Genomic DNA, 14,345 nt, shown 5'->3' with positions numbered 1-14,345 from the left:
AATTACTTATCATGTCAAAATGATTATTTTCGATATTCGAAAGCAGTATATCTAACAGCCCTTTTCAGGGCTACAAAAAAATTTTTAAAAAGAGACCAAATTTAACTCAAACAATTTTTTAATTACCTAATAAATACTATGTTAATTTTAAGGGAAAAGCTAATCACAGCCCTTTTCGTAGCTGTAAAACATCTGTTGAAATCTTTTAATACCATTGTTACCTAATATGGGAATAAATTACCCTTTAAGGAAATTTAAGTAATCACATGTTAAATGGGATTTTTTCCGCAACTGGATTAACTGTTTCACTTAGGGTCATAAACCAAAGCAATTACTAAGAATTATGAAAATCACTTAATGTTAAAGAAAATCTCATTTAGCATACCTAACCAATAAGAGAGTGGCGTACAATATTCCCTTCAAAAATCGCACTTAGCATACCTATTTCATTCTTTACGAGCATACCTACCCATAGATCTCGCGTACAAACGCATAAGTCCACATATACATCTCTACACCATTTCACGCTAACATACTAGTATACATCCCTAAAAAATTTAGTATCAACACACACGCTCACATATACTCGAACATCAATACAACGTTGCATACCGAGTGTTTGAGCATAAGAGCAATATGTGTTGATCATATTACTGTAGATGTAGATGGTGCTAAGCAAGGAGGGCAATATTAGAGTATGGGTAGTATACATATTTTATTTTAAAAAAGTAATAAGGGCAATGTGAGGGTGAGTGGTAGATATATTTTTTCTTTAAATTTGTAAATATAAATTAATGTTAGTTGAATAACGAATTAAGTCTCTTTTTTAATTTATTTTGTGGCCCTGAAAAGGGCCTTTGATGTTGTAGGGAAAATATTGTACGACGAAATAAGTATGCCATTTACTTGGAGCTGGTGTACTTAGTAACGGCTTTGGTACCTTCACTGACAGCGTGCTTAGCCAACTCACCGGGCAATAATAGACGGACGGCAGTTTGGATTTCCCGACTGGTGATGGTGGAACGCTTGTTGTAGTGAGCCAAACGGGAGGCTTCGGCGGCGATACGTTCAAAGATATCGTTGACGAAACTGTTCATGATGCTCATGGCCTTTGAGGAGATACCAGTATCGGGATGGACTTGCTTCAACACTTTGTAAATGTAGATAGCATAACTCTCCTTACGCTTGGTGCGTCTCTTGGTCTTGTCACCCTTAGTGATGTTCTTTTGGGCTTTGCCGGCCTTCTTTGCTGCTTTACCACTGGCTTTTGGAGGCATTTTCACTTGGTTTTTTTTTTTAAGTCACACAAACACTTTTAACACTGTTCACGATTTTGTGTGTTTGATGGAATATTGATTTGATTACTCGGAATATTTAAACCATTTCATGCACAAGATATTCAGGTAGACGAAAACAGTCGCTATGTTTACGAAAACAACCCTCTAAAATTAGCTACACGTTGGATCCGAAAGTATAAATACTGCAGTTCATGCTGCGAACTAATATCATTTGTGTTTCAGTGCTAAGTGAAGTGAATTAAAAAAAAAAAATAACTAAAAATGTCTGGTCGTGGTAAAGGTGGCAAAGTTAAGGGAAAGGCAAAGTCCCGTTCCAACCGTGCTGGTCTTCAATTCCCCGTCGGTCGTATCCATCGTTTGTTGCGCAAAGGCAACTATGCTGAACGTGTTGGTGCCGGAGCTCCAGTTTACTTGGCTGCTGTCATGGAGTATTTGGCCGCTGAAGTTCTTGAATTGGCTGGCAACGCTGCTCGTGACAACAAGAAGACAAGAATTATCCCCCGTCACTTGCAATTGGCTATCCGTAATGACGAAGAATTGAACAAATTGCTGTCCGGTGTCACCATTGCTCAAGGTGGTGTATTGCCAAACATCCAAGCTGTTCTCTTGCCCAAGAAGACCGAAAAGAAGGCTTAAATTATCTACGAGCATCAAAGAAAAAATGTAAATACAGGCCATCGTATAAATCAACAACAATCCGTCCTTTTCAGGACGACAAAAATTTTTTTAAAAGAGAAAAAACTATATCAAACCCCTTATTTTATCAAGAAAATTTACTTAAAAAATAGTTTTAAATAATAAATAAAATTTTAATTGTAGTTAAATTTAAAAAAAAATATTTTTTGGTCGATTTTTTTTTCAGTGGATTTGGTAATTTGCTAGCAATTTCGTTATTCGAAATTTCCTTAAACAATCCTGTTTTAGGCGTAAATACAAAAAAATCTGCCATCTATTGTTTATAGGTAAACATTTTCAAATATGTTTACATCTTATCGACTATTGCAGGTCTTTTAATATACATGTCATAATTATCAGTTATCAATTATCATGCATCAACATTTCGCCTATTTGCATACATTAACATAATAAGAATTTAGTTTTATCGACCCTACTCAAGATTATCGGCATTTAATAGGATCAATGTTACCATTAGGGTACTGTAAAAACTATTTATTTTACATTTGAATATCACATGGTAATCATTGTTCATTTTCTGATGCTGAAAAAAATTGGCATATGTAATAACAAAACATCGAAACGAAGTATCTACGATCGTCCCTCTTTGTACATTTGTGACAAAGTTAGCAGCTCCAAGCAAAGGAAACATTTAATGGTAGTATATGCGTGCATTTTGGTATCTGTGTGTATGTATGCTTTTTAGTGTTGTATACCATCGTTTCATCGTATTGTTCTAATGGCGTCGGTTTTAGTTTCGTCATGTATGTATGTATATTATAGAAGCTACATTTTGGCCGACGGCAAATTGAAAAATGGTAATATTTATTTTCAAATAAATTTTATGTATTTTTTTTTAGTAAAAATTTATAACAAGATATATCTCTTTTTAAATATGTTTTGTGGTCCTGAAAAGGACCGATTGTTTTAGTTTTAAAGTTCTTAAAATTTTCTCCAAAATAGCGTCAAGATAATGTTTAACCGCCGAAACCGTACAAAGTGCGGCCTTGTCTCTTCAAAGCGTAGACGACATCCATAGCGGTGACGGTTTTACGCTTAGCGTGTTCAGTGTAGGTGACAGCATCACGAATAACGTTTTCCAAAAACACCTTCAGGACACCACGGGTTTCTTCGTAAATCAATCCAGAGATACGCTTTACACCGCCACGACGAGCCAAACGTCTGATTGCAGGCTTGGTGATACCTTGGATGTTATCACGCAACACTTTACGATGACGTTTAGCGCCACCTTTTCCCAAGCCTTTGCCACCTTTACCACGACCAGTCATTTTTTCACTTTTTCACTTTTTAAATTAAATTCACTTCACAAGTTATGCACAAGAACTAATACTTACCATGCTGCGATACCTCATATTTATACAAAATCCGCTCTGAATTTACTACATACACATACGCTTCGATCTATCTTCGGGGTTGTTCGTATACACTTCGTGTGTACAGATACAAATGTTGAAGCATATACGCAGCACACACCCTTATTGGAAACTGTAGCCCGCCAAATTTTTTCTATAAATATCGGGAATCGCTCCGTAAGGCAACTATTACAGTGTTAACAGTGTTTGTGTGCATATCGTGAAGTGAACTAAAAACCTCTAGTGAAAAATGGCTCGTACTAAGCAAACTGCCCGTAAATCTACTGGTGGCAAAGCCCCTCGTAAGCAATTGGCTACCAAAGCTGCTCGTAAGAGCGCACCAGCCACCGGTGGTGTTAAGAAGCCACATCGTTTCCGCCCTGGTACCGTTGCTTTGCGTGAAATCCGTCGCTACCAGAAGAGTACTGAGTTGTTGATCCGCAAATTGCCTTTCCAACGTTTGGTTCGTGAAATTGCCCAAGATTTCAAGACTGACTTGCGTTTCCAGAGCTCTGCTGTCATGGCCTTGCAAGAAGCTAGCGAAGCCTACTTGGTCGGTCTCTTCGAAGATACCAACTTGTGTGCCATCCATGCCAAGCGTGTCACCATCATGCCCAAGGATATCCAATTGGCCAGACGTATTCGTGGAGAACGTGCTTAAATTATTGACATTTTAAAAGCCAACTTTTTTTTACAAAAACAATTTTTTTTTACAGAAAAAAATTTATTCAAAACTTACACCTTTTTATTTTTATTAAAATAAATAAATATAGTCTTTTTTTGGGGATGGAAAAATACACTATTTATATTAAAAAAATTTTTTTCTTTTCTATGCGTTTTACTTTTGGTAATATTGGGTTTCAAAACATGGAGCGAAATCAAAAACTTTTTTTAAAAAAAAATTATTTAATTTACTTTTTATGTTAAATTGAAAATTTTTATTTTCTATTAGCAACAGTATATTTGCTGTTATTCTTTTTGCAAAATTTGATTTTTCGTAGTAGCTACATAACAAGAATGAATGAAGATAAAAACAGGCAGGCCAATACATTCGAGAGAATTTTAACTTTAAATAGATAATTTAGATACATTGAATATAAATTTTTTCTGTATTTTTTATTATTTTCAAACAAATGATATTTTTTGCTATTCTAAAAACTGTTTTAAAAAGAATAAAATAGTATTTTAATATTTTAAATTATTAAAGGGAAATAGATTTCGTTCGGTATGCAACTGTTCTACATTTGCTTGCTTAGACAAGGGCATTTTTGAATTTGTGTTTAATTTCCAAAAAAAAAATTATATATTTTTTTAAATTTGTGATTGCAACAATACATTGTTTAGAATTTACATTTTTAAATTTTTTATTTAGTTTCAAGTCAACTTTATATAGAAAAAAATATTTTATAATAAATGCAATAGAGCTCACCGCACATTTTGCATAGCCAACGACGTTGGTATAACATAGCATCGTAATATTTTAGACTTTTCGTAACAAACGTACACTTTTTACAAATTATGTAACATTTTAATAGAAATCTATCATTTCTATAATATTTTATGATAAAATTTTCCTAAAACATTTTTACATTAGAGCTTTCAAATTAATTTGCAGAAAAACTTTTATTCATGGAAAATACGCCAATATGGTGAATTCAACTGTCATAGACTACATAATAAAATCGATTATTTCACTATGAAAATCATCCAAATTTTCACTTTTTTTTACACTTCTTTCAAGAAAACATATCAAGATTCCATACTAAATTTTTATAAAAACCAATTTTCAATAAAAATTGGAAAATTTTTATAATTTAGTTACAATTTTATCATAACATTTTTATAAACTTTCAACTCAAACCCTTATAACTCGGTAACGCTTAAAGATAATTAACTCGGATTTTCTTTAATGATTAGCTGGATATCTCTACTAGAAGAATTGTATAAAAAATAAAATGAAATTGTTACTATCTCATCGTAAAACGAATAATTCTGTGAAAACTTTTGTAAAAATTTTTATTCGCTTCCACACAACGTTTCGCAAAATTTCGTAGTTGACTTCTATGTACTTCTCATAATTTCGATGTACCCAGCCATCACTAGTCTAAAGGTTGAAACCATATTTTCAACCAATCAGCGTACACCAGTAGTGAGTGTATATTTACAAAGTGTTAAAGTGTGTTTAAAAAGAAAAATATAAGTGAAATCATGTCTGACGCCGCCGTTGTTGAAGCCACCGCATCTCCAGTCGCCGCTGTTGAGAAAAAGGCACCTAAGAAAGCCGCTGCCAAGGCAAAGAAACCCTCTGCTGCCCCAAGCCATCCACCAACCCAACAAATGGTCGATGCTGCCATCAAAACATTGAAAGAACGTGGTGGTTCCTCATTGCCTGCCATCAAGAAATACTTGGCCAGCACATACAAAGTTGATGCTGTAAAATTGGCCCCATTCATCAAGAAGTACTTGAAGAGCGCTGTTGCTAGTGGAAAATTGATCCAAACTAAAGATAAGGGTGCCTCCGGTTCATTCAAATTGTCCCCATCTGCCTCGAAGGAACCTAAAGCAAAGAGCGCTGAAAAGAAGAAGAAGGCCCCAGCCGGTGATAAGAAAAAGAAGGCAGCAGCACCCAAAAAGGCAGCCGGTGAAAAGAAAGCCGCTGCAAAGAAGCCTTCCGCTGCTAAAAAGACCGCCGAGAAGAAGAAGACCGAAAAGGCCAAGGCTAAAACTGCCAAAAAGACAGGTACAGTTAAAACTAAACCCGCAAAAACAGCCGCCAAAGCATCAGCCACTAAACCAAAGGCACCCAAGGCAAAAACCACCGCTGCCAAGCCCAAAAAGGCTGCCGCAGCAAAGAAGCCAGCTGCCAAGAAGACCGCCGCTAAGAAGTAATTTTTCCATGCAAAATTACTTATCATGTCAAAATGATTATTTTCGATATTCGAAAGCAGTATATCTAACAGCCCTTTTCAGGGCTACAAAAAATTTTTTAAATAAAAAGAGACCAAATTTAACTCAAACAATTTTTTAATTACCTAATAAATACTATGTTAATTTTAAGGGAAAAGCTAATCACAGCCCTTTTCGTAGCTGTAAAACATCTGTTGAAATCTTTTAATACCATTGTTACCTAATATGGGAATAAATTACCCTTTAAGGAAATTTAAGTAATCACATGTTAAATGGGATTTTTTCCGCAACTGGATTAACTGTTTCACTTAGGGTCATAAACCAAAGCAATTACTAAGAATTATGAAAATCACTTAATGTTAAAGAAAATCTCATTTAGCATACCTAACCAATAAGAGAGTGGCGTACAATATTCCCTTCAAAAATCGCACTTAGCATACCTATTTCATTCTTTACGAGCATACCTACCCATAGATCTCGCGTACAAACGCATAAGTCCACATATACATCTCTACACCATTTCACGCTAACATACTAGTATACATCCCTAAAAAATTTAGTATCAACACACACGCTCACATATACTCGAACATCAATACAACGTTGCATACCGAGTGTTTGAGGATAAGAGCAATATGTGTTGATCATATTACTGTAGATGTAGATGGTGCTAAGCAAGGAGGGCAATATTAGAGTATGGGTAGTATACATATTTTATTTTAAAAAAGTAATAAGGGCAATGTGAGGGTGAGTGGTAGATATATTTTTTCTTTAAATTTGTAAATATAAATTAATGTTAGTTGAATAACGAATTAAGTCTCTTTTTTAATTTATTTTGTGGCCCTGAAAAGGGCCTTTAATGTTGTAGGGAAAATATTGTACGACGAAATAAGTATGCCATTTACTTGGAGCTGGTGTACTTAGTAACGGCTTTGGTACCTTCACTGACAGCGTGCTTAGCCAACTCACCGGGCAATAATAGACGGACGGCAGTTTGGATTTCCCGACTGGTGATGGTGGAACGCTTGTTGTAGTGAGCCAAACGGGAGGCTTCGGCGGCGATACGTTCAAAGATATCGTTGACGAAACTGTTCATGATGCTCATGGCCTTTGAGGAGATACCAGTATCGGGATGGACTTGCTTCAACACTTTGTAAATGTAGATAGCATAACTCTCCTTACGCTTGGTGCGTCTCTTGGTCTTGTCACCCTTAGTGATGTTCTTTTGGGCTTTGCCGGCCTTCTTTGCTGCTTTACCACTGGCTTTTGGAGGCATTTTCACTTGGTTTTTTTTTTTAAGTCACACAAACACTTTTAACACTGTTCACGATTTTGTGTGTTTGATGGCGTTTCATATAGCCGTTTATTTTTTCCAAAATTCAAATTCATTTACAGAGATTTTGCTAATATCTAATTGAATCTATAAATTTTACAAAGTACTTAAAAAATTCCCTCGTACGACAACTTCAAGTTATTATGCGGTAGCCGGCTCTTGACCGTGACTTCAAATTCCGTCAAAAATCAAAATCAAAATTAACCTCGAGTTACAAAAAAGAAATATTTCATAGAACCAAAAATAGGGGTGTGTTACTTAAATCTAAATCTTAAACCTAAATAACTATATACGGAAAGAATAAATATAATCTTAATTCTAGAGTAATTCTAAATAACTATTTACAATATGTACAAGGCAGGGATCACTGAGTTGTGTCGTACACTGTGTCCTGAAAATCAAAACTGTTATGTCTTCTATGGTAAAATAGAAGGACTTCACCATCATATAAGAGGTTTTCCTCATTCAGTCTAGGCAGTGCAGCCGGTGAAAAGTACGTTCTGTTTAGGAGTACATTCCTGTCATCATTGGAGGAGAGATGGTCAGACACCATCCCATTGCCCACATCGCCGCATCGTCCCAGAAATCCAATGGCGCCCCGCACCATCCATACGTCGATACGGGGAGTCCCCGCTCCATCATATATCGCCCTGCACGAAGGGCGACTAACCGAACCATCCCTCCTAACTATCGTCCGCAGCCCCAAGCACGAGCGCAAAGCCCGCCTCTCCCAAGCCCTGACCCTCTCCATCTGCGCCGAAGATATGCCGAACCATATCGGAAAGGCATATGAAACCACCGGTCTGATCACTTGACGATAAATCAAGAGCTTCACGGCCGACGATAGACCCCTTCTCATCCGAAACAGGCGGTGATAGCCGAAATAGACCCTCCTCGCTCTGTCCAGCGCGTAATCAACGTGATTGCGGAATTCCAGTCTGGAGTCAAAAACGACCCCCAGATACTTAATCGTGCCAGTAACTGCCACGTTATCGACCCCGATGCGGACCACGGGAACGTATCGTCGAAAATTAGGGTAAGTGGTGCCAGTCCTGCCCCTAAAAACCATAGCGGAGCATTTCGCCGGGTTTAGCCTAAGCCTCCATCTAGTGAAATAACCACACAACTCACCCAAAAACATGTTAACATTCCTGTTAACAATAGAAGCCCTGGGGCCAGAGAAGGCCAACATGACGTCATCCGCGTACGCCAGCAGCATGCCACCTGAAGGAGGGGCTGGAATGTCATGGACAAACAAATTGTACAACATCGGCCCGAGGATGGAGCCTTGGGGGACGCCAGATCGAACTGGCCGATCTGAAGAAGATTGCTCACCTACCCTTACACAAAAACTCCGACCGTGGAGAAAGCTTGCGACCACCCTACACACCTGTCTGCCAAATCCAAGGCCCCTAAGCTTAAAAAGCAGGCCGTCGTGCCAAACGGAATCAAAGGCCTTGGAAATATCAAGGCCTACCGCAATCGTCCCGTACTTCCTATCAAATCCCCTAGTCACGTAGCTCGTGAAAACGCCTAAAGCGTGTGTGGTGGAATGGTCCGGCCTGAAACCAAACTGACCATCCGGCAGAATACCTCTGTCCTCAACGACCCTGGCAATCCTCCTCAAAATGAACGACTCAAAGAGTCTCCCAAACGTCGACAGAAGAGAAACAGGCCTATAGCCAGAGCGATCTCGCCGATCAGACCCCGGTTTCGGTATCGGAACAACTACAGCGGTCTTCCAGGCGGGAGGAAAATACCCCAAATTCAGGCAGTGGTTAAACAAGACGCACAGAAAAGTGAAAATCACATTGCCGGCTCTCTTGAGCGCAATATCCGGGACTCCATCAACACCGGAGGACCTCTTGGACGACCAAGAGGAAAGGGCCGAACCAATGCAAGATGGTTTTACAAAAAGACCATCTTCCCACAAGGACCTATCAGCCACAGCAGTGCCGTTAGCAGGGAACGAACCAGAAAATTCAACCAGGGGAGACGCATCAACAAGATCTTCTGCAACCTCATGGACCTGTCTTTCGAACTCGCCGTCAGACGGGGGAAAGCCCGTTACCAAATCGACTTGAACATGGTCCGCAAGAGCCTCCGCCTTGGAAAGATCATCAGTCAATACACTCCCGTCAGAGGACGTCAGGTCTCCAATAGGTTCCCTATTGGATAGGCCCGCGGCCCTCTTGACCTGAGAGTATGAACGACCATCGATCCTAATACGTCCAAGTCGGCGGCTCATGCGGTCCCGTTCGAAGGAGTCAATGGACTCGCGAATCACCCTAGACAGGTGTCTGATGTCAGTGCGCAAAAGCCCGCGGCGCTCTGGATCAGCCGATCCGCGCAGCGCCCGACATAGGGCCCTACGCTCATAAATGAGCCTGAGAATCCAGCCCGGTAAGAACATCCTTGTCCTCTCCACGGGAACCCTAGGGACCGAAGCCTCGATCGCGGAGCGAAATACCATTCCAAGTCCCTCAACACAATCATCAATCTCCTGTGTAGTCACGTTCCTGTCTACCGGAAGAGAAATAGGCGACAGCCCCTCACCCAGACGAGCCCTGTAGCGACGGACATGCATTCTGCTAAAATCGAGGAAAGTCCTGGGATTCCTTATCTCAAGTCGCCCTATACCTAGAGTCACCTGGATCGCCCTATGATCTGACTCGAAATCAAATGCTCTCGACAATCCCCCATCGCCCGTGAGTGGAACACCAGGAGTCAACAAAAAGAAGTCTATGTAAGTCCCCCCGGATGCATTCGGTCTCGTCGGTCTATCGCACCGGCACGTCGCAAAATCAGGGTAGTCAAGTAAAAACCTGGCCAGCCGCCTTCCCCTGGGGTCCACCTCCGTGCCACCCCAGGACGGGTGTTTAGCATTGAGGTCTGCTCCAACCACAACCTCGCCAGACTCGTGCAGCTCCATAATCGACTCCAAATCCGATGGTATCAAGGGTTCACCAGGACGAAGATAAAGCGAAACAAAGGCAACTGAACCGCCATCCCTCGTAAAAACCCTCGCAGCGCAGGATTCTATGCCTCCTGTCCGAATATGTATCCTCTCACTGCGAAAAGAACTCCGCACAAGTACCGCAGTGCCACCGCCGCGTGACTGTCTATCCTGTCTGAAAACATCATATCCCTCCAATTCAAAGCGGTGCCTACTGGAAAGCTTATGTTCCGCCAACAAAATCACATCAGGTCCATGGTCGTCAACAAAAATCTTCAAAAAATGTCTCCTGCGTAAGGACACACAAGAGTTGATGTTCAGAAAAACACACTTAAATAAACTACACATCGCAGAGGAAGCGCAAGAAGGCCGTAATGGCCCCCGACTCACCATGCTCCCTAACAAGGCCTGCATACCTTGGTGCAAATTCCCTCATCCTAGCGAAAACTGAAACGAAGTCGCCGCCCAATATTCGCTGACAGTCCGCAAAGATATCCGCACCGCCGGCGGATGTGGGGGCACCAGACGGTGCCGAGCGCGCGCTTGGCCGTGCAGCGGACGCGTAGGAAAGTCCTCTCACCCTATTCGACCTAGACATATCCCTATTCCTGATCTCCTCTCTCTTCTCTGCCATCCTGGCAACCATTCTTACACGAATGGGACATCCCCTCGAGCCAGCAGTATGGCCCTCAACACCACAATTCACGCAACTCACTGGCACCACCTCATACCTCGTAACCCTTCCCGTCTCCGGATCGGTAACCTCCTTCCCTTCCAAATCCTTGGGCGGAACCGGACACGCCCCGCGTTCATGTGGCTGGCTGCATTTACAGCAGCGAAATGGCAAACCGCAGTTGTCGGACACATGGCCATACCTTTGGCAATTATAACATTGGACGGGATCACGGGCCCTGTCCCTACGGAAAGTGACCCTGCAATGCAACATCCTTTTCACCCCATAGAGGAGACCCAAATCGGTGGACCTTCCCACCCTAAGAAGCCACAAGTTCCCTGAAAGGTTAACCAAACCCCGCACATCGACCGGGAACCCAAGGCCGCCCAAACACTCCTCGACCTCTTCCTTAGAAAACTCCCCAGAAAGCCCCTCAATAACAACGGAATAGGGCAACAAATCCTTAGGCGTATGGGTGGTGAACTTATACCGCCTCTCCTTCAACATACTCTTAATCTTCTCAAAGGAATTTATACCCCTTACCCTCAAACTTATGCAACTTTTTCTTACCAATCTGATGGTGAAGTCCTTCGTGTTCAGGGATCTTGACACAATCGTGCATAACTCTCTTACACCTACATCATAAACCATAAACGCAGGCATGGTTCCATTGTCTTCTCTATCCGCTGTGGCCGGTTGGCCCGTAGCAGGGGTCTTCACAGCTGGGGGGACAGCATTCTTCTTCACTGCCGGTATCTTCGGTACAGCACCAGTCTTTGCGGGGTGCGCAACATCTCTTAACGGGAGCGTTTCTTCATTCTTCTTCTCTTTCGGAATTCGCTTGGCCTTTACCAGGGAGAAGGCTCCATCGTTCAACGCAGTGCCGGGGTTTTCGGCTACCCCGGCCGACAAATCATTCGTATCCATATCCTCGACTGAGATATGGACGCCATCATCAGCTGAATTGCCATCAGCTATGCCCTTTGTGGTGTGGGCACTAGCTGAAGCATTATGTGAATTCATGCCCTTTGTAGCTTGGGCAACAATCACTCGACCATCAGAAGCATTACTAAAATTTTGCTTTGCACTGGCCATCATTGCCATTTCCATTTCGGCCATTTTCGTTCGTAGGGCCAAAATTACAGCCCCATCTCTGCGGGCATTCTCCTCAAGGCGTGCAATCGTTGCCTTGAGTTCATCCACCAAGCATCCCATCTTTAGGCTCTCGTAAATGTCGCTATCAGACTTCTTCTTTCTTCGCTTGCGACTAGCCTCATCCATTTTTTGGATGACCTCGTTGACCGTCTCATTCTTTGGCTTCTCTGCATCCTCTGCATCCTCTGCCTCTTCAATTTCTTCTTCTTCTTCTTCGTCATCCCTTTTCTCAGGCTGACCTTCCATTTTAACACCACAATCACTGGCCAGTGGCCCACAAAAATGTTCAAATCTGCCAACCACTGTAGGTTTTTAATATTTCTTTTATGTTTATTTTCAAAAATCACTTTTTGCCAAATCAAGTTCGTATCTTGAGTCTATGATCTGTCACTCAACGGCTATTGCTTCTTTGCTGCTTTACCACTGGCTTTTGGAGGCATTTTCACTTGGTTTTTTTTTTAAGTCACACAAACACTTTTAACACTGTTCACGATTTTGTGTGTTTGATGGCTTACTCGGAATATTTAATACTGAGAAGCCGCCCCCTCCCAAGGCGACGAAGGCATCTACATCTTCTGCTGGTGCACTGGCAGCACCAACTAACATGACTACAGTGACGACGACTGATAAATCGCCTGCTCCCAAGGCAACGAAGACATCATTTTGCTCTGGAGGAGTTAACACCGGTGCCGTTCCAAGGGCTCCGGCACCTGTTGGTTCTAGTGATACGACTATGGCTAAGGGCGTCTCTGGGAGACTCCTTCCGGCGATAACCCTCTATAATGTAGGTGTTAGAGAGGCAACGACGATTTTGTTGCGCCATTTGAAGAAGGAAGAATTCGTCATTAAGTTGGCAGGTAAGTCATCGATTTCTATAAGAGTTAGAGGGCTTGAGAATTTTGAGAGGATCAAGGGGCTGCTCAAGGAACGTGGGTATGAGGCACATACGCACACCCCTAGGGAACTGTTGCCTTACTCTATTTTGATTGTTGGGCTGTCCAGGGAGTTCACGAAGGATGAGGTGCGGGATTTCTTCTCCTCGCTTGAATTTAAGGTCGTATTTTTGGATGCGACCAATGTGTCACCGGACAAGTGGGTTGTCCGCCTTGGTAGGGACACGGATGTTGAGAGGCTGTACAAGGTTGACTTGATGCTCCACTGCAAGGTAGTTTTGCGTAAGAGTAAGGGCCGTGACATAACACAATGCTTCAACTGCCAGAGATTTTCCCATGTGTCTGCGAATTGTACCATGAGGTACCGCTGCGTCAAGTGCGCTGGTTCACACGGCCCCGGTAATTGTGGGGTACCGCCTAAGGGGCAGGAGGCCGACGAAGGACAGCAGTCTACCGAAGCTGGCGATAGCCAACTGCGGTGTGCGAACTGTGACGTGGCTGGTCATGCGGCCAGCTCACGCACCTGCCCAAGTCGCCAGGCTCTTCTGAGGAAAGTGACCGAAAGGAAGCAGGTGGCTCAGGATAAAGCCAGGGCCCGAACTACTCGGTTGAGTAATTTGAACTCAGGCGTATCCTATGCTTCGGCTGCTCGGTCACACCTCGGCGCCCCACAATCCCGCGCCCCCCAGCGCACTGCTCACTTCGAGGATTTTTCGGCTCGCGACCGATACTTGCCTGACCCCTTGGGGGTCCCGCGTCCTGGTATGGAGGATATTCACCGCCGCGGCAGGACTATTGCTGAGTCCTGTCGGGACTACTTTGGAAGGGATCTGATGTCGGTGATGGCCAGTATCAGGGAGTTTGGTCCTGAGTTTGACAGGCTGGAGAGAGAAGGGAACGGCCCCAGTGCGTTGTTGGGCCTTCTTATGCATATACAGGGTTTCTAATGTTGAACGCCATTTTTATTAATGTGAATTCACTTGTTTCGTTGAGCAAGAGACACTTCCTTCGTTTATTTATAGATGAGCATTGCCCGGATATTTTACTGATCGCTGAACATCGATTCTCTAACAGGCATAGAT

The 14,345-nt window shown here is 42.3% G+C and overlaps 1 protein-coding gene across 1 annotated transcript; it reads right to left on the bottom strand.

Moving 5' to 3' along the window:
- Positions 1-2,950: 2,950 nt before the first annotated feature.
- Positions 2,951-3,265, bottom strand: LOC131996275 (histone H4). The gene has a single exon (XM_059365810.1). The coding sequence runs from the start codon at positions 3,260-3,262 to the stop codon at positions 2,951-2,953; it is 312 nt and encodes a 103-aa protein (XP_059221793.1). The 5' UTR covers positions 3,263-3,265.
- Between the last annotated feature and the right edge of the window lie 11,080 nt (positions 3,266-14,345).

The sequence above is a fragment of the Stomoxys calcitrans genome, chromosome 3, assembly GCF_963082655.1.
Source record: "Stomoxys calcitrans chromosome 3, idStoCalc2.1, whole genome shotgun sequence".
Lineage (NCBI taxonomy): Eukaryota > Metazoa > Arthropoda > Insecta > Diptera > Muscidae > Stomoxys > Stomoxys calcitrans.
The sequence above is the reverse complement of the archived record's forward strand: the minus strand, read 5'-3'. Positions and strand labels throughout refer to the sequence as shown.